This window comes from Lagopus muta, chromosome 2 (genome assembly GCF_023343835.1).
Source record: "Lagopus muta isolate bLagMut1 chromosome 2, bLagMut1 primary, whole genome shotgun sequence".
In the NCBI taxonomy this organism is placed as follows: domain Eukaryota; kingdom Metazoa; phylum Chordata; class Aves; order Galliformes; family Phasianidae; genus Lagopus; species Lagopus muta.
In genome coordinates, this window is record NC_064434.1 from 63,906,713 (window position 1) to 63,931,702 (window position 24,990).

At 39.4% G+C, this 24,990-nt stretch overlaps 1 protein-coding gene across 3 annotated transcripts in view; it reads left to right on the forward strand.

The window, feature by feature from the left end:
• The window catches only part of SHPRH (SNF2 histone linker PHD RING helicase), a 47,061-nt gene extending 35,522 nt beyond the window's left edge, over positions 1-11,539 (forward strand). For all 3 annotated transcript variants that reach the window (XM_048935118.1, XM_048935119.1, XM_048935121.1), the window contains 6 exons: positions 284-472; positions 5,499-5,591; positions 6,090-6,176; positions 6,652-6,830; positions 9,448-9,528; positions 10,813-11,539. In XM_048935118.1, coding sequence (XP_048791075.1) covers positions 284-472; positions 5,499-5,591; positions 6,090-6,176; positions 6,652-6,830; positions 9,448-9,528; positions 10,813-10,909 — 726 coding nt within the window. In that variant the 3' untranslated portion in view covers positions 10,910-11,539. The remainder of the gene's footprint in view (positions 1-283; positions 473-5,498; positions 5,592-6,089; positions 6,177-6,651; positions 6,831-9,447; positions 9,529-10,812) is intronic.
• Positions 11,540-24,990: the final 13,451 nt, after the last annotated feature.

Genomic DNA, 24,990 nt, shown 5'->3' on the forward strand with positions numbered 1-24,990 from the left:
AAACCACTGTGACTTTTACTATGTTAACATTTGCATGATCTTTTTTAAAAAGGTTGTAAATTCTTGTTCTGCCTATGCATTAGAGGTGACCATTTACAGAAATGAGACTGTAATGTCTTCTAATTTAAAATCCTGAAAACGTTTCTAAAATTCTTCATTTTTAATCTGATGACTTCAATGGAAATAATTTTGCTATGGAAATGTAATTTAATATGTATTAAGGAACTGCTTTTCCTTCACGTTTAGGTGAAACTGTTGCTCTTTTTTTCTGTTCCCTGTACAGTGGGCTGTGCTGACGTGTGGGCATTGTTTTTGTAATGAGTGTATAGCTATCATCATAGAGCAGTACAGTGTTGGCACCCGCCGGAGCTCAATTAAATGCGCCATTTGCAGGCAGACAACATCTCATAAAGAAATATCATATGTCTTCACTGCTGAAACTGCAAATCAAGATGATGATATTCCTGTAAAGGTAAAACGTTTATGTAAGCTCGCAGAGCCAAACTTAGCATTGAAATGTTTTGTTGCGCAAAACATGAAGTGAGGTGAAAGAGGATATATCTTTGGATGCATAGTCTTTTAAGTTGCCTGGTAAATGGATTAAAAATTACATGCTAATTAAAATAAAGCTATTAAAATGAAGCTTCTCACCTAGCTTCTTGCTATATGTGCCACTATCCATGTGGTTGGATAGTGATAGGACAACGGGAAATGGTTTTAAACTGATACAGAGGAGGTTTAGGTTTGATATTAGGAGGAAGTTTTTCACTCAGAGGGTGGTGACAGACTGGAACAGGCTGCCCAAGGAGGTTGTGGATGCCCCGTCCCTGGAGGCATTCAAGGCCAGGCTGGATGTGGCTCTGGGAGGCCAGGTCTGGTGGTTGGTGACCCTGTGCATAGCAGGGGGTTGAAACTCAATGATCTTTGTGGTCCTTTTCAACCCAGGCCATTCTATGATTCTGTGATGAGACTATTAAAATAAAAATATTTAGGTTAATTGATTAAAACTTCATAGTTAGCCAGAGGATATAAATCCTGTTTCTGAACCAAAGATAAGTCATCTGAAATGCTTCTTGAGCTTCCTGCATACAGTAGTTGTTTTGCATTTTGATTACCAATGAAGTGTCTGCTATACAAACCATCATTCGGGGGGAAAAAATGCAACTCTTTAAATGTGGGCAAATGTAAACTGAAAGCATGAAGGGAGACTCTGGCTGTGCTGGATTAAAAATGCAGAGGTAAAAGACACTAATATTTTGATTTAGGTGATACTGGATACTGCTGTCTTTTCTGAAATGTGGTTATAATACATCTGGATGTAACAATCATAGTTTTTATTTGGTTAGTATAGTTAAAAGTAATAACGTGCTGAGAGACTTCCATGTTACCTATGCAACTCTTCATTGAAGCCTGTGGGTATATTAGAGTTGCTGACTTCTGCTGAAGTTAATGATGCCATACTTGTGCTTGCTATGTCAGCCTTCATGTTGAACTGGAATTTCTTTTTAAGTAGATACTTCATAAATGAAATTATTAGAGTTAAGGTAGTTGACAGCATGTGGCACCAGGGGGAGTAAATAGACTGCGTTTTTGAAGTGCTGCTTCTGAAGACCTCACTTTAGACATTTTTGAAAATACTGTTTATTAAGTGCCTAGATACAGTATCTTGATTCTAACAAGAAAACTTCAATTATGTTTGGTAAGTTACTTAAAGTAAAATAACCAACTTAAAGTGAAATAACTAAATTTCTTGAGCAAAATGCAGAAGGAGCATGTCATCTGCTGCAATACATAAAATGTTTGCATCAGAAACTTGAGGTATATGAATTTGCATTTTTGTATTACCTCATTTAAAAAGGAACAATTTGTACTGTAGCTTAACCATATCTACTATCAAATCAGACAGAATTATTTTTATCTTTTCGCTTTGTATTCCTCTAAGGACAGTTGTTGACAAAAGATAACTAACTCATGGTTACTGTCAAATGTTGAGGCAGTGATTAATATCTTCAGCTGCAATGTATAACAATTGTCATTTATTCAGCACTTACGCTTTCATCTGGAGATTCTCAGGTACTGATATCTCTTTCAATATTCAGTACTTCTTTTTCCTTTTTACCATGTACATCTTGATACTTTCTGCTGGCATTAGCCATGTGAAGTTACTAAATTAGACCTGAAAGGGCTACTGTGAAAGGAAGTGTTTTATACTGAGAAAAAGCTTTACTGTATGTTTTGCTTCTCTCTTTCCGCTCTCTGGTTAGTGTTACAGTGGGTATTGCTAGCCTGTCATCTGAGACATTGTTTGTAGTTTTGACTCTAATGTGTCCTGTTTGATAACTAGAACTGGCTCATCTATTTATGTATTCTTACCTGGATATTCAAGAAAATAACAAACTTCAAGGTGCATGATTAATGAGTTGGGTAACTTTTGTTTTTCAGTTAGCCTTTACAAAGTGCTTGTAATAGGGTACTTCTATTACTATCACCTCACTGTAAATATTGAGAACAAAATTCGTGTGTGTGTGTGTGTGCGTGCGCTGTGAACCAAAGCTTTGGTCAGTTGTTGGTTCCATGACAGGTCTAAAATTTTCTAGTATGATGTAAGCAGTGGGGCGAAAAGCTTTCTGTACTTTGCTATTATGTTTTAAAAAATAGAGCAAAAAGTGTAAGCACTTTGAGTGTTGTACTGTGTTGGCTTTTTTCTCCATCATAGTTCCTGTAACTGATCGTGTACAAAGTCAGATTTGTAACATGTGAGTCACAGGAAGTTTAATGGGTGGAAAAATCAACAGTGGCTACAGCTACTGTGTCTTCTAGAAAGGAAAAATTGGACTTGATAAGGTTGTGGGAGTTCTTTAGAGGAAGGGGTAGAACTTGCAGCAAGAAACTGCCAGAAAAACAGTGAAAGCTGACTTGTTTCTTTTGTTCATTTTGGCAAAAATACTGGAGTATTAAAAGCTTGGAAAGATTATTTACACACTTAAATAATGGCTAGTTGAAATTTAGTTCATGCCCTGCCTGTGGAGAGGGCATAGGACTTCAGTATTGTAGGAATTCATACCTGTGAAATGTATTCACCATCAGTGTCTAGCTTTGAATGCTGAGGCAAGTAATCCTAATGAAGAATATCAGCAGGAAAGATTGATACTTGAAGAGTGTGAAGGTTACTCTGTCTATACAGGTACGCAGGTTGAGCACAGGAGGCATTGATTTGGTTTGATTTGGAAGCCATGGATTGGCTTCCAGCAAGTAGTTTTCTTACTAACAGAAGTTTATGGTTAGTGAATTGCTTTTCATTTCTCAGCAGATTTGATGTTGTATGTAAAAAAAATAATTGCTTTACAAACAGTGGAAGATTCTGAATAATATAAATGAAGTTTCTGCAAAGTAAAGTGATGTGAAGTAACAAAACTATACTAATTTACAGAAACATACTAGGGTAAGGATAAGTGGTTAACTTAGCCATTTGTTAAAATTGAGTTAGATGCTGTTAGAGTAAACTTCACTATATTGTTCACTAAGTTTATACAAACTTCATTAATTGTGTGAAAGGTTTTACGTGAACAGGATAAAATAAAATGTGGTCTGAAGATGAAGAGGTTGCCCTTTCCTTCTGTTTCATTTTTCTTTCATGAAATGTACCTGTGGAAAACCCATTTGGAGCAGATTAGCTAGAATTGTCATCAGTGAATTACATATAGTTTCAGAAAAACACAAAAATCATCCTGCAGACTATTGGAATTGCCTAAAGTTAGCTTCAGTCTTCAAACTGAAGATGGTTATGCTATGCAGCAGCTGTAAGACTGCAAATGTCTTTCATCCTTGCAGATCATAATACCTAAGCCTTGTTAATTGTCTGTTCAATTTTTGAAAACAGTGTTCATGTCTGCCAGGAGCAACAGAGGTGTCATGAAGAAAAATAGTTTGCTACTGTGTCTCTGACACAGAGCTGCAATCATTATGGAAGACCTTCAGAAGGACAGTGGTATTGCTTATTGCAGTTTTTGATAAATCAACCTACAGAAGGTCTTCAGGAGCATTCACTTAACTGCATAACACATGAATGACCACACAGGCAAACATTGGCTTCCAACTTGTACTTAGACTGCTGTCATCCTTCCCCACCAGTTCTGTGAGCAGCATAACTTAAGTAAACTTGATCCATCATTGTAGCAAGCCAACATAGTTAATTCAATGTTGAGAGGACAGGTGCAGACAGAAATAAAACATTATTCGTCAAGTTGAATCTTGTGCAACTCAAAATTGCTATGCATGTAAGGACAAATAAGCAATTAAATAAGGGCTGCTTAATATTTATTTTTTTACATTACATATATTTATATGGTAAAATTACAGTAATACAAAGTGCATGCTGAAAGAAATAGAGGGGGATACTAAAGAATTCCTTGTACTTTTTTAGAATCCTTTTCCCAGCTTATTGGGAAAGGGAAGATTACAGAAGCAAAAGTGAACAAGGAGAATAATGTAGTATTGAGTTCCTTAAGCACTGAACTACTTACAAATGCAGAATCTGTTTTCATGGCAGTGCACAATCTTTCAATAATTACATTCATCATGCATACTCGTTTCTTAATATTTTGAGATAATTAGACAGCGTTATAGTATTCAGTGTAACTTTAGTGTTGCCAGAGTGAGAAACAAAAGCAACAGAGAAAAGGTTCATGCAGGTTGTTTTTGTGAAAACCTTTCCATAAGTTTGAAGGGAGGGGAAGGTCAGTTTGGAAAACTTTGTAAAGAACGTGCTGGTAATTTAAACCTCAACAAGCCTAGCTGTCATGTTTAGTGCGGTTATTTTACCTGGGCTATCTGTTCTGTCTCATCCAGAATTAGACACATACATCTGTAGGCTTTCTTCTAGCTACTGCTTGTACTGTAATACATCACTGATCCTATAACAGTGTATTACATGAAAGGTTTAAAAGCAGTTCAGTGCTGCTTAACCTATCCTTCCTCCAAGTTGAAGAGGAGGAGGCTCAGGGGAGACCTTATTGCTCTCTATAACTACCTGAAGGGAGGCTGTAGTGAGCTGAGGGTTGGCCTCTTCTCTCGTGTAACTGGTGATAGGACCAGAGGGAATGGCTTCAAGCTGTGCCAGGGGAGATTTAGGCTGAATGTTAGGAAATACTACTTTTCTGAAAGAGTGGTCAAGCGCTGGAATGGGCTGCTCATGGAGGTGGGCAAGATGGTCTTGAAGGTCTTTTCCAACTTGGTGAATCTGTGATTCTGTGATTGGCAACGTTTAAATTTGTTTCCTGTTTCTGTCTGGGAGGGTTGTCATCTAGGTGGGTCAGGAATCTTCAAAACTTAAGTATTATCTTTTTTCTCTTTTAAAAAGCACAGCTTTATGGAACAGTTTGCCAATCTCTTTCTGAGATGTGAGAGTCCTAATACAGAATTATTTAATAAAAGAATGCATTTATAGAAGGCGTTTTTTAACATACTACTCTACTAATGTTGTTCTTTTGTTTTCGAAGGGAAGTCATTCCACCAAAGTGGAAGCTGTGGTTCGAACGCTGAAGAGAATTCAATTTAAAGATCCAGGGGCTAAGTCCTTGGTTTTCTCAACGGTATTGATTATCACTTTCTATATTGTGTTTGTGTATGTGTTTTCTGTGAGTTTAAAAGAGTCATAATGTTCTCAGGGATTTGGTTTTAGGTACCAGAACGCTGTGTCATTCTGTGCAGCCTCTTGATGGTTTTGAGAATTTGTAGAACAATTCATTTTCCTGAAGCATGATCAATAATCCTTATCAACAGATGTAACAGCTTGTCAACAAACACTTGAATGGGAGAAGTTAGAAATTATAAATTCTGTATGTTTTTAAATTTGACGTTCATATATTTTTGATAGATCATAAGACCATTTTTGAGACTGACAGTTTCTTTTATTCAAGCTGAATTTTAGTTACCTTTCTTATTTTGATTTAGGAAAGGTATGGTTTCTCCCACGCAACTTTTTAGTTTTTTTTGAACCTTAAATGTTAGTACTTTTAATAGACTTAGTACATTTAAGCTGTCCCTACTGTTTGTAATAGAGTTACTTCTGTTGTGTTTTTTTTTTACAGTGGCAAGATGTGTTGGACATAATTGCTAAAGCTTTGTACGACAACAATATGACTTTTTCTCAAATCAATGGAATTAGTAAATTTCAGGTACATAAAGGATATTTTTCTTTAGATTATTTCAGTGGGAGAAAATTGCAAGTCACAGAAATCAATTTGATCCTTCTACTTCATTGTTTCATTTTGGAAACTGAAAGAGCAGGAAATGTGTTTAGCAGAATCTTTCATCTCCAAATAGTTAATTCTAAAAATTATATTTACCAAAAAATGCAATTTAAAGCCTTTGGAGATAAAAACAATAAATTATCTCCTGAAAAGTAATGTTGGTAATGTTGGCATATTCATGCTGGCGTTGAAATGTTGAGGATGAGATACTGGTCAGTGTTGCTTGCCTTCTTAATAACCTGCCTGCATCTGTTTGGTGATGACTAGTCTTCAATCAATCATGCTGCAAGGCTGTCAGTATGGGGTTTGTCATATCTGCTATAATTATTTGAAAATATAAAGCTGTCCTCCACTGTCTTTGCTGAGGAGTTTTTATCACACTGTGATCTTTGCCTTTCAGGAAAATCTCTCTGCATTTAAATACGATCCCAAGATAAATATTTTGCTGCTACCTCTTCATACTGGTTCTAATGGACTAAACATAATAGAAGCAACTCACGTTCTCCTTGTGGAACCTATTCTGAATCCTGCACATGAGCTTCAGGCCATTGGCAGAGTTCATCGTATTGGCCAGACAAAGTAAGAATTAAAATTGCTTTAAGAGGTTTGGATATGGTCCAGAATAGAGCCATGTACTGTAGTCAGAATAAATCTAGTTCTCTGAACTTCTCAGTTTTGGAGATAGTGGAAATTTGTTTGCCTTTGAAGCCTTAGATTTTAACTTTGAAGTTCTACCTGGAAGTGTCCAGAAACATCTCAGATTTGCAGGTCGGCACAACTCAACGTTTCTGTCATATGGGGCTGTGTTCAGGAATTGCCCTTTCAGGTTTCCTTGAGAGGCTTATTCTGTCTGCTCATTCCCAGCACCAAATTACAAGCTGCATAACGTTTGTTTTGCAATCGATGCTGTTATAGTGAGAATAATCTCTCTTGATAGAAAATGCAGCGTTCACCAGAATATCTGAAGCTAACATTCCAGCTTTTGTTGCCTCGGTATTCAAGTGTGCTTTCCACTTAGGAGAATGCCCTAATCATTGTCTTAGCTTAGTACCCTGTCCATACTTATCTTAGTTAATAGGGACTGAGAAAATTCAGAACAGAAAACCCTAAATACCTAAACACCTATTTATCTATACTGTGTATAGATAAATAGATAGATACAAATTCAAAATAATTTAATAAAAGTGTATAATAAAATTGAAGGATTTTCTTTTATGTTAAAAAAAAATAGAAAAACTATCTGAGAGTTGCAAAAAGCTTGCAAGTTGGAAACAGCATTCAGTGTTCACACTTTTGTGGAAGTAGTTTTGCAAACAACACAGGATGCCTAAGTTCAGAGGTGTGCGAATGAGGATCAAAAGAGTAAATCACAATAGGAAATAGTTTTTCCATGCAGAGAACTCCTTATGATTGTACTGTTGGTTTATTTTAAGGAGATATTTTAAGAAATCATGCTACGATTATAACTTTGAGCTGCCCTGTTCTGTTGAGGTAAAATATGTCCTGGTAGTTTGAAAGTAGGGAGAGGTATTTTAGAGCTGATATGGGAGGTATTTTGTGAATATCTTCTCTGCAACTGGAAAAGGTAATATAATTTCTTTTAAAAGGAAGTTTATCTTATTTGAATAATGCAACATACCATTTCTATAAAATAGCTTTCTCACTTTATTGCTTTAGAGTACTAGTCATCTTATTGTAATTAATGGAAAGTTCACAGAATCAGACTATCTCAAGTTGGAAAGGACCCACAAGGATCATTATATCTAACTCCAGGCTCCATACAAGATTATCCACATCCTATGTCTAAGAGCATTGTCCAAATGTTCTTGAATTCAGTCAGCACAGGGCCATGCCCACTACCCCGGGCAGCCCGTTCCATGCCCACTGCTCTCTGATGAAGAACCTGTCCCTCACCCCCAGCTGCCCCTCCCCTGACACAGCTCCATGCCATTCCTTCGGGCCCTGTTGCTGTCACAGAGAGCAGAGCTCAGCACTGCCCCTCCATTCCCTGTGAGGAGCTGCAGCTGCCATGAAGCCTCTTCTCAGCTCTAGGCCAACCTAGGTACCTCTTCATAATATACCTTGCCCTCCAGACCCTTTGCAATCTTAGCTTGTTTTGGATGCTCTCTACTAGTTTTATGTCCTAATGCTTAAGAGAAACATGATTGTAGAATCAGACTGGTTTGGGTTGGAAGAGACCTTTAAGTTGATCTTTTAGTTCCAACCTTCCTGCTATGGGCAGGGATTCCTCCCTCTAGACCAGGTTGCTCAGAGTCCCCTCTAGCCTGTCCTTGAATGCTTCCGGGGAAGGGCATCCACAGCCTCTCTGGGCAACCTGTTCCAGTGTCTCACACTAAGTAAGACAGTGTAAGTAATTTTTTCTTGATACCCAATCTAAATCTACTGTCTTCCAGTTTGAAGCCATTTCCCCTCACGTCCTTGATACATGACCTTATGTCCCTCTCCAGCTTTTCTGTAGGTCTCCTTCAGGTACTGGAAGGCTGCTAGAAGGTACCTTCAGAACCTTCTCTAGGCTGAGAAGACCCCAACTCTCTCAGCCTATCTTCATAGGGGAGGTGTTCCAGCCCTCTGATCATCTTTGAGGCCCTCCTCTGGAAGGCTCTGCATACTGACGTTTTACTTTTGACATTTTTCTGGTGTTTATTGTGTCATGATTACTGACTTCAATTACTGAGTCTTTCAAATTTTTATGTAATGTTGCTGTCTTCAAGAACAATGCTATTAAAGCTAGCTTCAGTAATTACACTGAGCTCCATCTCTTGGAGTGAATTGTGACAATGCAGTTTAAACACTGCCTATAGAAAGTGAGCCCAAGCCATTACTCTAAACCACACAGGAGACTCTCTAGGACTGTTTGTTAGAAATAGGGACACAGAAAGTAAAACTTTGCCCAGCATCTACTTTAACACTTTAGTTAGTGCAGTGTATATTAGTTTAGTATGTTATTCAGCCAGATGAAAGCATGTGACCTTACTTTAAATGTCAGTGGATATTATTAATTACCTTGTACAATTTCTGTCTTAAAATATAGTGTCTTTTTGCTGCTCTTTTTTTTTTGGGGGGGGGGGGGGGGGGGGAGTCTTAAAAATAATTAGTATGAGAAAAAGTGATCTTGAGTTTTTGAGAGTAACAACTTTCTTTGTTTCATTTTTTTTTTTTTATTAAACACATTCAGGTCTACCATTGTCCATAGGTTCCTGATAAAAGCAACAATAGAAGAAAGAATGCAGACTATGCTAAAAACTGTAGATAGGAGGTATGTGTTTAAATTTTTGAAACATTATTATTGCAATGAAATTGTAAAAGTGATTCTTGGACATACCTATGTTACAATTAGATACTTTTTTTTGTCTTAGAAACGAACACTCATTTTCCTTCAGGTTCTTTTGATTGAAACAAAGTTTTAGAGCTTGAAAAATTGTTGTTTTTTTTTTTTTAACTTAATTCGGGAAACCTGGAAGCTTAGAGTAACCCAATTCTCTGAAGAATATTTTGTTTACATTTTGTGTATTGTACTTCAGACAAGACCAGTTGTCTTAGTTGATACGTGTTGTATTAGGATTTGCCTTTTCAGCTTACCTATTTGTTACTATAAAAGCATTGATACAGATGAAATATTACTAAGCGTGCCAATGGACCAGCAGCATGTATTGTAAGCTCTAATATCTGACCTTATTATTTCTTTATTTTTAAACTCAACAAACCTCAACTGACACTTCTATGTTAGATAGGTTGATTTTTGCAGTCAGTATAAGTGTTGCTCAGATGCCAGCTCATACATCAGTTGGGTGTGCAGATGGAAAGCAGTTTCCACTATTGTATTTTTCCAAAAACATAGTAACAAATACCAAGTCTGAAACAAGGCAGCATTCACGTTCTTTGTGCAGATAATGTAAGAATTTTGTATGTCTCTAACTATACACATTGCTGTATAGACATTAAAAAAAAAAAAATCCAGGAAGAGGCCTTTGCTTGGGAAAATGAGTCACTTTTCCAGTGTGTGGTTTTTGTTTTTTTTTTTGTTTGTTTTTTGTTTTTTTTTTTTTGCTGTCAAAATGATGAGACCAAAAAATATTTATGCAAATCTGTGGCTTTACTTTCGAAAGATTTCAACTTTAGCCCTGGAAGAATGGTTTTCAGTTTCCATATCTGTGAAGCGGCCCTACTTTTGCACATAAACTTCAGATGAATATACTGTGATGTAATGATTTAGTGAGAGTTGATGTTCTGAAAGTAGTATCAAACCTTATGCTTGGAATCTGAAGTCAGCACCTCAGATGTTAAGACAACAAAGTGGATTATCCCATCTTCTGCCTCTGAAGTGTTTCATGTTCACCACAGTTAAGGATAGTAGATGGACTCAATCTGTGCAAGAGAAGTGGCTGTTCAGTGTGTGTACTTGCCCTAGTAAGAAGGGTTTTCTTCTGCTTAGCTCATAGCCAGTTACTGGCCTCTGAACCATGTGACCTGTCTTCAGTGCATACTGCTTGTTACTTAAGTTGATGTTTCTTTGAAGTCTGAATGTAACTTTCTCCTACAGCCACACAAGCTCTTCCATGAAACAGTCAGAAGCTTCAGTTCTGACGGTGGCGGACCTGGCTGACCTTTTTACAGAGGAAACTGAAGAACTTGAGTGAAGACATCAGCTCATGAAATCAGGAAGTACCTTATATAATAATGTCCTGTATATAATACTGACCTGCTATTCCTTTAAACACTATCTAATAACTGCCCTAAAGAGAGCTACTGGATGTAGATAAGTCTTTTAATTGTTAATATTGTGGTGACATTCTTAGCAGCACGCTTTTCTGATAGCACTGGAGAAAACTTGCACTTTACACTTAAAACAAAAATGTGGATTTTATTCCCAAAGAACATTTGAGCTGGATGCTGACACTGAGATCTTGGACTGCTGGATTTTTACCATCAGGTGTGATTGGCTGGTGGTTCAGTCTGAGGTCAAAACTGTGGTGGTGGGGTGGGAAAGAGAAGCAGAAAAACAGAAATATACTTTTTTTTACTGTACAAAGAATTATTAGGAAGAATGACTGTAAATTAAGAAATCTAGAAAGGGCTTCTAAGGTTGTTAGCATTTATTGCCATGTTCTTGAATGTCTTACTGGTAACACTTTAAATTAATCTTTACTAATTATTTGGATATTTGTATGAGACTTTTAGATATTCATAAAGATTTGTGTGACGATTAAATTTCATTGTTAATGCTCACTCACTGCAAAATCATGTTAAATTAAATTATGCTTTTTGGATGTGTGTTGGTCTGGAAATCAGTTAAACACGTGAACTTAATGTGCATGTTTTTCACTTACTCTTGAAACCATTACTAATTTAGTGCTGTGGGGTTTTTTAATCATTTGTTGAGGAATTTTAGAGAAGTAATTAAGCTGCTGATAACTTAATGATTTGGTGTTCATGTACATTTACTCATCCTGATTTCTGTCTGTTTTAACCCCTCAAAGATGCAGCAATCTAAGTATTCAAAATACTTGAGATTGTTAGGCAGTCTAAGTAGTAGGTGCCTAGTCTAAGTTAGGTAATCAGTGAAAAGAAATGAAAACTTTTATGAAACTTTTCATTCTTAGATGTGAGATCACTCTAGCCAACCTCAATTTACTTTATTAGAGATTTAGAAAACAAATCAAGATTGACTTTTAAACTACTGAAGGTAGGGAAGCTAAATTGCCAACTTTTTGGCAGAGATTATGGACACACATTTGCTTACCATCAAGGAAGCTCAGTTACGCAGTGGTAGCACCATTTTATGTTTAGAAACTGGGAAAACTGTGCGTAAGCAACAGGCTACTTGCCTCAGATTAAAATATTTACTGTTTCACCAGACAGTTTTTTGTGTACTTGGGACTGAAATTAAAAATTCTTTAAGAAATTTATGTTAATTAATGTTAAATTTTTTTTATTTGTCTGCTGAGAGGCTTGCCATATAATTCTTGTTTACTGTATTCAAGTATGTGATGTTTTAAGCTGCACAATGCTGCCCTTTGTTAGGCCTGTCTGCATGGCAGACAGATTTTTCTCTGCTGACAAGTGAACTGAATTATGTGAAAATGTTATATCAAGAAATCCATCTTTGGCATTCTCATTGGCCCAGATGAACAATCAAGATTACTTGTTCTAAAGACTATTTCTGTAAATTTACAGACAGTCCATCATTATTTCCTGTATTATAGCATGTACTGAATATGTGTATATATTTTTGTTATGGAAATCACTTGTCTTGAAGGTTATAGTTTGTAATGAGGGAAACTTAGGAGGTAACAGACTTATATTTTCAGTGATATTGATCAAAGAGTTTGCACAGAGACTTTGATGTCTCCATCCTTGAATGTATTTGGAACTCAAATGAGCCTGAGTCTGCTGATATAACTTCAGAGTTGGCTCTACTGTCAGTGGTGTGTTGGACCAGATGACCTCCATGGATCCCTTTCAGCTTCAATCATTTTACAGTGTAGTGAATATCGTGTTGTACACATACTCCTGGAACTCTAAGGGCAGCAACATTCCAATTTTCTTATCATCCTCAGTGAATTTTAGTATCTATTATGCAACATGACTGAACAAAGAGCTGCTATTCACTGTGAGAAATGATACATCTATGTTTAAAACAATATGGAAACAAATAGTGTTTACATTCATGGCTTCCATTTTAAATAATTGGATGTGGGAATAATAGTTGTCAGTGAATGTGAAGGCAAAGAAGCAAACTGATAAGTCTTCTGTGAGAGACTTCCCAAGCTCTGCAAGTTTTTGGGTTGCTTGTATAAAGATGGCTGTTAGAATGTTTATTTACAAAAATGTGAGGCTGGAATTCCCAGCCAAAAGCAGAGTTTCTCATGAAGTGGTGCATGAGACTTTCTAATCCTGAGTGGTTTTTAATGCTTCTGTAACAGCATGCAATGCCAATTCTTAGTGCTTTTCAGAGGACTGGAGTATGATCACACAGTCTGGAGATACAGCATTGTATCTTGCAATTGTAAAACTCAATTATTGGAGTATACTGTCAGTGTCAGTAGGAAAACAGTGTCTTCAAATGTCCCATTACGTTATGTACATAGATTAAATATAAAGAATAATATTGGAAAGGAAATTGAAAAGTAATTAAATTACTTTTTGCAACCTTTAAGTTATTTAACAAAGATTTTTCAGATGCTTTTAAGGTGGTTCATGAAATGAACTAATTTTCTGCCAAGATTGCAGCTTGTGTCTCTGCAGTGCTAGTCTCTTAACAACAACAAAGTAAGTTTCATTTCGTGGTGCTGTAATGATTTCACTCTGTCAGGGGCAAATGCTCTTGAAAGACAGCATCTTAATTGGAAATGAACGTTGTCGTGTCTTAATAGCTCCAATATGCCAATAGAAATGTTGTTTCCACAGAAGGCAGAAATCTGGAAATACTGACTGTGGTATGCTGTTATTATGGACTTGATGATGCTTCTAGTGAGATGCGTTTTCTAAAACTGTTTTTCTGCCAGTGTCTGTAGATGCATTCAAGATCACAGAATCATGGAATGATTTGGGTTGGAAGGGACTTCTAAGATGATCTACTTCCAGCACACTGCTATAGACAGGGACACCTCCCTCTACACTAGTTTGCTCAAAGCCCCATCCAGCCTGGCCTCAAATGCTTCCAGGGAGGGGGCCTCCATAGCCTCACTGAACAACTTGTTCTGGTGTCTTACCACCCCACAGTAAAGAATTTCTTCTTAATGTCTAGTCTAAGTCTACTCTCTTCCAATTTAAAGCCATTTCCCCTCATTCTGTTGCTACAAGTCCTTGTAAAAAGTCTCTCCCTAGCTTTCCTGTAGGCCTTCCTCAGGTACAAGAAAGCTGCTATAATACCTTCTCCAGGCTGAGGAGCCCCAACTCTCTCAGCCTGTCCCTGTAGGGGATGTGCTTCAGCCCTCTGATCATCTTTGTGGACCTCATCTGGACCTGTTCCAACAGCTCCATGTCCTTCTTGTGTTGGGGATCCCAGAACAGGACTCAGTACTCCAGGTGAGTTCTCATGTGAGCAGAGTAAAGGAGCAGAATCGCCTCTCTTGTCCTGCTGGCTCCACTTGTCTTGATGCAACCTAGGATATGGTTGGCTTTCTGGGCTGCAAGTGTGTTACTGGCTCACATTGAGTCTTTCATCAACCGACATCCCCAAATCATTCTCCTCGGGACTGCTCTTAAGCTATTCATTGCTCAGCTTGTATTTCTGCTTCCATTTGCCCCTACCCAGATACAGGACCTTGCACTTGGTCTTGCTGAACTTCATGAAGGTAGCATGGGCCTGCTGCTTAAGCTTGTCCAAGTCCCTCTGGGTGGCGTCCCTTTTCTCTATCATGTCAGATGCACCATTCAGCTTGGTGTCATCTGCAAACTTGCTGAGGGTGCTCTCGATCCCACTGTCTGTTTACCCACACCGTGTTGCCCATAAAGATGTTAAATAGCACTGGTTCCAGCACCAATCTCTGAGGAATGCCACTCATCACCAGTCTCCACTTGGATATTGACAAACTGTCAGCCAGCAAAGTGCACTCTGCTTTAAAAGTACACTTCAAGATGAGTGTGAGCGGAATTGTACAGGTGTTTCTTGCTTAAAACCATTATTAGACATACTTTCCCCTGTGTGATTCTGTATGAATTAGTGGGTAAGGACCATTTGGCAATTCTACCAATGTCTTTTCCAACACAAATAGTGCAAACACTGGAAAGAATATCTGCTGTCTTCTTTCCAGCCTCTTTCTGCAGTCCTTACGACTACATATGCTTTCCACAAGACTCAGAATTATTCCTTTAGTAGCTGCTATTATTCAGGTAAGTCAGAGTTGGGAAAAATTATAGGTCATTCTTGTATTGGAGAATGTCAATTAACATCAAAATGTATTGTGCCCTAAAAGTAAGGAATTAGATGAGTTTCAAAAAAAAAAAAAACATACGTATATAAGTATATATAAACTTATTTTTTAAGGCTTAATCTAAAAACCTTCTGCTTAGAAGCAATGTGAGGAGCTTTGCTATAGACACTGAAGCCAGCTACAAAGCTACTGTAGTTGTGTTTTTCTTCCGTTTTTGGTTGCCTGAAGCGAGTATGTTCTTTACAAGATTATGTTCTTTGAATGTAAGTTAAAAGAATTTCAAACTGTGGAAAAAAGTCGGTCCAAGAAATCCATCCCATCCCTCTCTTTCTCTCACAGCTTGTTCTGCTTATTACACACAATGCGTTTGCTCAGTGGAAGTAGAGTAGGTGAGTCACAACCCATGAAATGGCTGCAGTAAAACTGGCTGATTGTGTCAGAGGAGAAGTGTCAGGCAGGAAGGGAATTTCAGCCTGGTGGGTTTTGTTTTTGTGGGGAGTTTTGCTGGGGTTTTTGGTTGTTTGCTAGCTGTGATGTCTTTATTCACCTCTGTTCTTCGCTATAGATGTTTAATTTGTGTCTGAATTTTTATATTTATGGATTTATGTTGTACAACTTGCATATAAAAAGTTCCAGTAATCTAATTACTCAGCAATCAGTGATGCTTACTTGTTTTTAGTTGTGACATCTGTAAGTTTGGGATTAAAATAGAGCACATGAACCATTATCACAAGTCCATGTGCATCCAGGGTTTTTTTTCCCTTTCTTTCCTTTTCTCTTCAGAGAAGGACCAAGAATAGGGAACTCCTTGAATCACTGCAATACTGTATTCAGCTCTAGGCAGTGATTTTATTTGTTGCACTTTACAGAGCACAGTTAACTGAACTTGTGGCTTTGAAATTAAGTCATCTGGGAAGAATCACAGAATCACAAGGTTGGAAAGGACCTGTAAATCATCTAGTCCAACTGTCTTCCCATTACCATTGCTACCACAAGCACTAAGCCATACCTCGCAGCTCCTCGTCCAGACGCCTCTTGAACACTGCCAGGGACAGCAACTCCATCACCTCCCTGGGCAGCCGTTCCAGTGCCTGACCACTCTCTGAGAGAAATAGTTCTTCCTTATGTCTAATGTAAATCTCTGGTGCAACTTGTGGCTGTTTCCTCAGGTGAGAAAGTAAATGAAAAGTAGAATAACACTATTTTGAAAATTGACTGTTGTTTCTGACAACTTCTGGCTTCATTTTCTGTTTTATATAAAAGATGTTAACCTGCCAGATCTTGAATTCCCAGTTCCTTAGTTATATGTATTCATCCAACCAAGTATAAAGTCTGACTGGTTGTTAATGTAAGCTAGCTTAGACTGCTTTTTCCTTCTGCTTTTCCTCCAATCCTGTCATGGGTGTAGGGAGTTAGGATTCACGCTATGTCACTGTGAATTGCCCTCTTTGCATGCAGACCAGTTGCCATTAATTGTCAAATAACTTGCCAGTGTACCTAGTTTTTTTGTTTGGTTGGGTTTTTTTTTTTTTGCTATGTCAGTAGGTTAAGGAAGAAAATCTAGGCTGCTGTTCTTGTTACCTTGGTAGAGTTTTGTCCTGTTTCTGAGCATAAAGTGGCACTTAGCCATCAAGGTACATTCAGCCATTTTTTATGGCTTGTTCTGCACAAATAGAGCGTATGTATATTCATATACATATTCAGCATATAGTCTTGGGTAATCAGATGTTTTCTATCAAAATTGTACATTGATATGAAACCACTACTTCACTGTTTCCTTCATATGCACTTAAAGTTTTACAGTAAGTCAATTTGACAGGCTGTATTTCCACAGGAAGAGGGGCCAGCAGCAAGGAGAGCGTGTACCACCTGCATTGTCTCTTCTGATGTTCTTGAAAGTCTTACTAAAGCAACACATGACTCTGTGGAAATAGATTATACTGTACTAACTGCTGCCACCACTGTGAGATCTTGAAAATGTTAGATCTGATGAAAAGACATTGTCATATAGCTCCTCTCGCAGAGGATCTCAGAGCATTTCAGCTGGCCTGAAAAGCAAAGTATGTGAATCGTGGTGATTCATTCATACCTGCTGCTCTGGTTGTCTCTGCCGCTGTGGAGCAAGAATCTAGATTGGATGGAGCTGGGGGGAAAGGAGATTGGGGGAGCTTTAAGGAATAAAAACAAAGAGAAACAAATAGACAAAAAAAAATCTGAGTGCCTTTCTGCTGGTTTTCATGTGGGAGGAATGAGTCACTGATATGAGCAGTGAATAAACAGTGACAGATCCTGTATGTAACTTATTCACTGGAGGTCAGCGTTCATCTAATGCAGTGGTACATTTCTGTGTGTTCATGGCTTGAGGATATAGCCATTTTTCTACTGAAACCTTGGGATATCAGTATACGCAGCTTTGTGGTGACTAAGAAAATAGGAATGTTGAGAAGTTGTAGCCCTGACATTTAATGTGCATGTAAGAAAGGTTTTAGGACACCGTAGCCCAACTTATGGTATGGATTTGTGAAGGATAACAGTTAAAATTCACATGAGTGCATGGGCTTCCTGGAACAAACTGCTGAATCCTCCTTAATAAAGGAAAGGTAATTGACCACTTTTGCTGTGAATGGGCAAGTGTCTCTGATGGGGCAAGACAGCAGACTAAGTAACTGCCACACTTGGGAAGTTTTGTGCCCTGCAATCCCCCATATCAGCAGTGGAGGTGGGAGGCAGCAAGTGCAGAGCTGTCTTCGCCCTGTCATCTTCAGGGAGATGGTGCAGAGGCATCTTGCCAAAGGTTTGAGCCTGCTGTGTCAATGAGGGCCATATCAAAGACGTTTTGGAGTAATCTTTCCTCTTTGTATCATCAGTCATCTTGTAAGTATGTGTTTTCTGTAAATTCTGTTTCCCTTGTATTTCTTTTTTCTATTCAGTCTTAAACAAGGTGGCCTCTGACTCATTTACAGCTCTCATGAAAAGCTTCCATGGTAGAATTGCACGGCTTAAAGCACCAAAAGGGGTAGAAGGTGAGTGAAGTGAGGGAGACTCTCTTTTGCCTAGTAACAAACACACTGTGCTGCTGCTGTAGCACAGTAGAAAATAGGCAAGTGGGAGTGAGTTCTGTCCTGGGGGATCAGTTCTAGAAAAGGCTTTTTGAGTAAGCTTGGTCTCCCCTAATGAGGAGCTTTAGGAGTCCAATGGGGCACAGGACACCATTTACTTTTTTTTTTTTTCTTTTTGAGATGTTTCATTCTGTGCAGAGGTTTTAAAGACCAAAATGATGACCCTGGACTTAATGTCTTGAGGGATGCTTTCTGCTGGGGAAAGAAAGAAGAAAGAAAAAAAGCCCCAAACCTGACTTTTACTCCCACCAATGAAAGCAGCTGGAAGGGCAAAGATACAGGGAGGTCTTCAAATTGGTCCTAGTTTTACTGCTTTGAACCACAGGGAAGGTCGATGCTGGGTGTGCTTAGCAGATGTTGCTTGCTTGGTGTCCTGCCTGCCTCTGCACTGATGCCTTTAACTTCAGCAGCTTATGCTGGCATGAGGGAGAGTGATTTGTGTATTTTTCTTGAAGGAAACACCGTCATTGGTTATCAACAAAGGGTGTTACCATGGAGGAGAGAGAAGCTGTAGCAATGCAGAAGCCCTGTGAGCCAGCTGTTTAGTGAATGCTGGTCTAGTTGTCAGTTTAAAACTAAAATAGGAATCTGTTATCATTGTGTAATGATAAAAAATGATGTCACATTGGTACAGTGGGAAGCGGAACACTTTTAGGTATTACCAAAACAAATTTTCTTTCATAACCTCTGAGTTTTTCTACTTCTTTTAAAAAGGTAGCTGGAGCCTTTGTAATGTTTTAGATGTAAGTAGAAACAGATTTTGCAGTGCCGTGTTTGGTTGTCTTAAGTATCAGCTATGCTGGTTCTTCATTTATTTGTTATGATTTGATTACTGTAATAATGCTAAGTTTAATGTGTATTTGCAAATTAATCCTCAGATATTTCTTTAAGTTACACTCTTTGTATTTGTTAGATATTTTTAGTCATCAGATTATTATAAAGTCAATAAATTTTTGACAGGAAATATTTGTTCTATGTAAATAAATGTTATGAAATATTTTGCCTGGTAATTACAAGCACTTCTCTATTTTTCTATCTGATAATTACAGAGTTCTTTGTGGAAACAGAGTATAATTGTTCTATCATTAGGGTAGTGAAATTCATCACTTATGCAGTGGTGAGTTAATGACTTCTAGAAATCAACCCATGAGAGTGAAAGCAGCAATTTTCAATTGTATTCCAAGACTGACATTCCTAGATGATGAGCCAAGAATGATTATTTGCATTACCTGAACTGTTTCCTTGCATCTAACAGAATGTTTTACTTCAGGAAATAATATATCTACAAAGTAGCAAAAGTATTTTTTTATTTGAAACATAGCAGTGGTGAATAGAGCTAGAACTTAATCTTCCTTTTGTCTCTGAATAATTTTACATTCCTGCCAATAGCCTTCATTCTGCATTCAGTTTAGAATTGCATCACATCATCACTTACATTTTGCAGCTATTTCCAAAGTCTTTGTGAACACAGATTTTTGTCTTATATTATCATGCTGCTGATGACCATGTTGAATAACATTTTCTCTCCTCCTCTCTGATCTGTGGGAAAGTAGCTGGTGCCTCTTCTGAGAGACTGCTTAGTAATCTGTGTTTTCCTTCGTATGTCACTGAGTTGTGCGATAGATGTTGCCTGTTAAAGCATACCAATTAATAAAAATGCTCTCATATGTAAATAATTGTTTTTCAGAACTACAGTTCTTGTGTATGTAGAAGCCCAAGAGTCTATAGTTTTTCAGCATGTTTTTCAGCATCAGTAACCCAGCTCTACCACAGCTGCCTGCTTGCTGGAAGCAGCAAATGTTTCTCTATAGTGTTCCTTCAATGTGGTCCCCTGTTCTATAGAGACCAGGGCTGAGACATCTTCATTAAGCTGCCTGTTGGATCCACTGTATCATGTTTGCCTTCCTAGAACTGTAAGTCATCCTTGGTCAATCCCAATGCACAAAACATTTTTTTTTTAAAGACTGTAGTGTCATAATAGTCCTCTTGGACCCACTGCTGCACTGCAGCTCAGGTATTACGAATTCCTCTAAACATTTTTTAAAGATGATTGAAAAATAAAGAGCAGCATAATTTGTTTTAGTTACAATCTGAAGAATGAGGAAAATAACTGAATGTTGCAAAAAAGAGAAAATTTTGACAAAGCATGAAAAGTTATATTGGCAGTAAGGTATCTCCAGGTAGCATTAAGTCAGCACTCCAGCATGTCCTTGTTTCTGTGGGCACTATGCAAATGCTTGGACTGTCATCCATGTTCCAAATCTAAGATAGATTGAATGTTTTCTGTTAAGAGTCTGTAGATCTGCCCCCCTGAGGGAGGACTTGTGAGCAAAGCACACAGAAGCTGTGAAGGACACAAGGAGTTCAAGGACTCACCCAGAGATGGGCACTGACAGAGAAGCTCTGTGCCCTGGCCCATTCTTGCTGTAAAGGAAGGAGACCCCTCACCCATGGGAAGCCAGGTCAGATGCATCGATGTTGGGATGCCTCTCATACAGTGCTGCTGGCACAATGAGTGCTGGAGGTGTTCAGCTTGAGCTGTTGCACACTGTGCCTGCTGGCACACAGCGGGGCCCTGTGCCTGCTGTTTGTGTTATTGTGTATGGATGCAGCTCCACAAAGGCGCTCAGTTGTTCCTCACAATGCTCCCTGCTGTTGCGTGCAGGCAGAGCTAGGTTGTGTCCTCTGTCACCACGCTTTAGTTTACAGCTTTTACCAGATGGTATGACTTGGTAAAAACACATCTATTAACAGAACAGACCGTCTTACAGTGTGATGTGCTGAAATGGTTCTGATGTAAATAGGTGGGAGATGAAGGTTTTGTGTCAAAGGATTGTAGCAATCAAAAACAACTACGTTCACTGGTCAGACACTTAAATAAGTAACTGAGTGTTAAATGTGATAAAGGAAAGCTCTAAGGCTCTTTGGAGTCTGGTTGTTGAAAAGAAGTTCTTATAGACAATCCACACTGGGTGATCTCCTTGAACTGAAAAGAAAATAATTGGTGAGAGTGACAGGCTGTCAGTGTGATGACAGTATCTTATGGTAGCTGTCTGTACCAGCACTTGCACTAAGGAATTGAGGGTTGTGAGTTCTTCTCCCTCTTTTTTTTTTTTTTTTTAATTTTCATAGAATGGCCTGGGTTGAAAAGGACCACAATGATCATCCAGTTTCAACCCCCCTGCTATGTGCAGGGTCACCAACCACCAGACCAGGCTGCCCAGAGCCACATCCAGCCCAGCCTTGAATGCCTCCAGGGATGGGGCATCCACAACCTCCTTGGGCAACCTGTTCCAGTGCATCACCACCCTTTGTGTGGAAAAACTTCCTCCTAGTATCTAACCTAAATCTCCCCTGTATCAGTTTAAGGCCATTCCCCCTTGTCCTGTCATTATCCACCCTTGTAAACAGCTGTTCCCCCTCCTGATTATATGCTCCCTTCAAGTACCGGAATGCCACAATGAGGTCTCCCTGGAGCCTTTTCTTCCCCAAGCTAAATAAGCCCAAACTTTCTCAGAGGTTCATTTAATCTTAAATATGGAAGGATTATGTAAATGGAAGAAATGGTAATGGGAGAAAAGGATTTCAGTGGTTCACCCTGAAAACATCCATTTCATACCCAGGTTTTGCTCTGAGTCAGAAGGTGCTTCCAGCATTGGAGACATGCAGTCCAGGTGTCAGTGGCTGGGGCTGTGTTGCTGCAAAGGCTGCGACTGGAGGCTGAGAAAACGAAGGGGACAACAGTCCTGACAACAAAAAGGTGTTAGGTGTTCATGTGGTGTGGGAAAAGTGAAGACCTACATTTCTGATAGAGATAAAAGCTGAACAGGAGTCTCAGTAGGCAAGAAAAATCGAAAGTGAGGGTGTTCCGCTGGCCAGCTCCATCAAGATGTTTAAAACAAGTTTGTTCCTTTGAGTATGTTTCAGTACCCTGGGAACACGTTTTGCTGTCAGTCAGTCCACTCTAAATCTGGGGTTTTGTGGAGTTTCTGTGCTCCTCCTGCCAGCACAACTGTGAGAGTAAACTTTGGCTCTGGTTACATCCATCTAGAGCAAGCTGCAGCTTGCTTTATCCACAGAAGCATTCCTGTTGACTTCATAAAGTTTTGTATGAGTTGGGACATCTGGATTTGGTACAGTAACACTTAACATTGGGATGTTGCTGTAAACACTGGGATGTTTATAGAAATGAGAGAAGAATCAGGCCCCTGCTGACCATTTCACAGGAGCATAGGGTTTCTTCCAAGAAAAACATCTGAGAACTTGAGGGCAGCATCTGCTCTCAGTGTTCTGTTCTGCAGGAAAACCTACATTCAGGAGGCTTGAGAAGTTCCTCTGCCTTGCATTTTCTAATTGCAGTAATACACTTAAGTCTGAAATGGGAGTGGGAGTGGAGCAACGTTCTCCCATGCTTTGGGAATTCCAGCCTGAGCCTGTCCCACACCAGGGCACGTGTGATTTGATAATACCTGGGTCTCTGTCCTAAGAGAGGGCTAACTGAGCTACGATGAAAACTGACAGTGATGCTGATTGTTTAGAAAGTCAGCACTGGCTTTTATATCTCTTGTGTGTCTAAAGTTCAGAGACATTCTGAGTTACAGATCAAGTTACCTCCCACAACTCCAGAACACAGGTCTAAAACCAGTAACCACCATGTCATTCTGGAAGACAATGCCTAAAGTCCTGCATGAGCTGCTTCAGTTACAGCAAGAGCTGCTCGTAAACCAGCAGGATGTGGCAGAAGTGCTGTAGCTCTGTGCCAGGGGTGAGCTGGCAGTAAGAGCTGCCCTGCTGGAGCAGAATGGAGCACACTGCTGTCTGTTGGTGCTGGGTGGGTGACTCAGTGCTAAGCAGAGACTGGGGCGCTTACTCTGTAAATGAAGAAATAATCTGCCTTTTTTTTTTTATTTATTTTTTTTATTTTTAATAAATGCTAGAGGGAGAAAGGCTGCAGAGCTTTAATGCTGAATTCACCAGCTCTCTCAGCCTGTGATGCAGAACGTGAGTAACAGTCTCCCATTGCTGGAGATCATCTCTTGCACCAACTGGATTTGCCACAACAGTGACATGAAACTGAATATCACCTATCTATTCATCAATCTATGCAACGCATGATTTCATTGTTACTTTTCTTACATACTCACATATACACTAGTGGAGGAACTTCCCACTATCAGATTGTTTTTCAGCTTAAGAGCTGCTCCTCCTACATTATGAACAGTCCTCCAGTCTGCTCTGGACAAGCCTGTGCCTCCCTTTTCCGGGAGCCCTTTTTCAGAGCAGGCTTTCTGGTAGTAGGTTGCAAGTGGCCTTTCTACTGGTTCACCTGTAAGGCAGGATGACACGTGGTTGGAAGAGGGCATTTTAGGGCAGCACTCATGGAATGGTGCCAAGATATCATTCAGTATCAGAGTGGATGCCTCCAAACCCCTCTGGTTCCAGCAGCCATACTGGACTTTGATCAAAATTAGCATCTCATGCTGAGGGGCAGGAATGTCCCCTCAACAGCTCAGTCTGCTCTCTATGCCAGCCAAAGCTGTAAGTACTTGTGAACTTTCTGGGTCTCATGGCCCCTGTTCATGTACTTTAGTCTAGCCCCTGTTGGTGTGTGAGCTGCCTTCAGCACTGATGGCATTGCTACTAGGAAGAATCTGCAAAACAAACCATGATTCCCCTGTTATGACCTCCACATTACAATTAATTCCTTGCGCCATTTGCTGAGATCTGGACAGAAATGTCCTGTGTCTGACCCGGAAACCCGTGGGATGCTCTTCACATTCCTGTCTATGTTCGGTGTACACAGTGTCCCTGTGCTGGGCACAGATGTGGGCAAATGAGTGCTTGTAACTCTTTCACTGAACATAAACACACCAGATCTCTCCGAGCTAATTTCCAGTTCCCCAGAGTGTATATTTAGCAGTGCTAATGAAACTGAAAATAAACACCTTGGCTTACATCTAGCAGATGATGTTATTTTTCCTTTAGCTGCTCCTCAGGCTGCCACACGTCTCCATCTTGCACTCTGGGGCCACTCAACAGCTGAGCCACTCCTTGGCTGCAACTCTGATCCTCAATTCCACCTTCCTCTGATGTAGCATAGGGCCAGGCTGGCGTCTTGCTGTCTGTGCTGTAACTGCTGTCTGAATGAAGAAGGTTTGTGTTACTTCTATCTGATGGACTATCCTTTGCTAAGGATCTTGCCCTGAGTGGTCTGGGTAAGGAGAAAGAGGACATCAGGCCTAAAAGATTCATAAACAGTTATCAGAGAAATCTTGCATTGTAAAAATTAGCCTAACGATCATAGAACTACAGAATGGTTTGAGTTGGAAGGGACATCAAAGATTATCAAGCTTCAACCTTCCTGCCGTGGGCAGGGCTGCCATCTACTAGATCTGGCTGTCTTGGGCCCCATCTAACCTGGCCTTGGAAAAGATGAAGTAACAGAACCATTTTGACGATGAAAGTCATTTGCTGTCACACATAAAAGGTTTATTTTGTCTCTACGACTACCAGTGGGTTGTGGTGAGGTCTCAGTGATCATTAACCTCCTTGGTGCAATAAGGTGTGAGGCAGTAATTACTGCTTTCCTGGCATGCTGTGGCAGCAATCTCCAAGGTAGGGAACTGCTAGGTTAGGGCAGAGCATGGTGAGGTTTCATGATGGCAATCTGAGTCACCCACTCAAGCAACCTGGGTCTGCAGCTGCAAAACCAGTGCTGTCCTA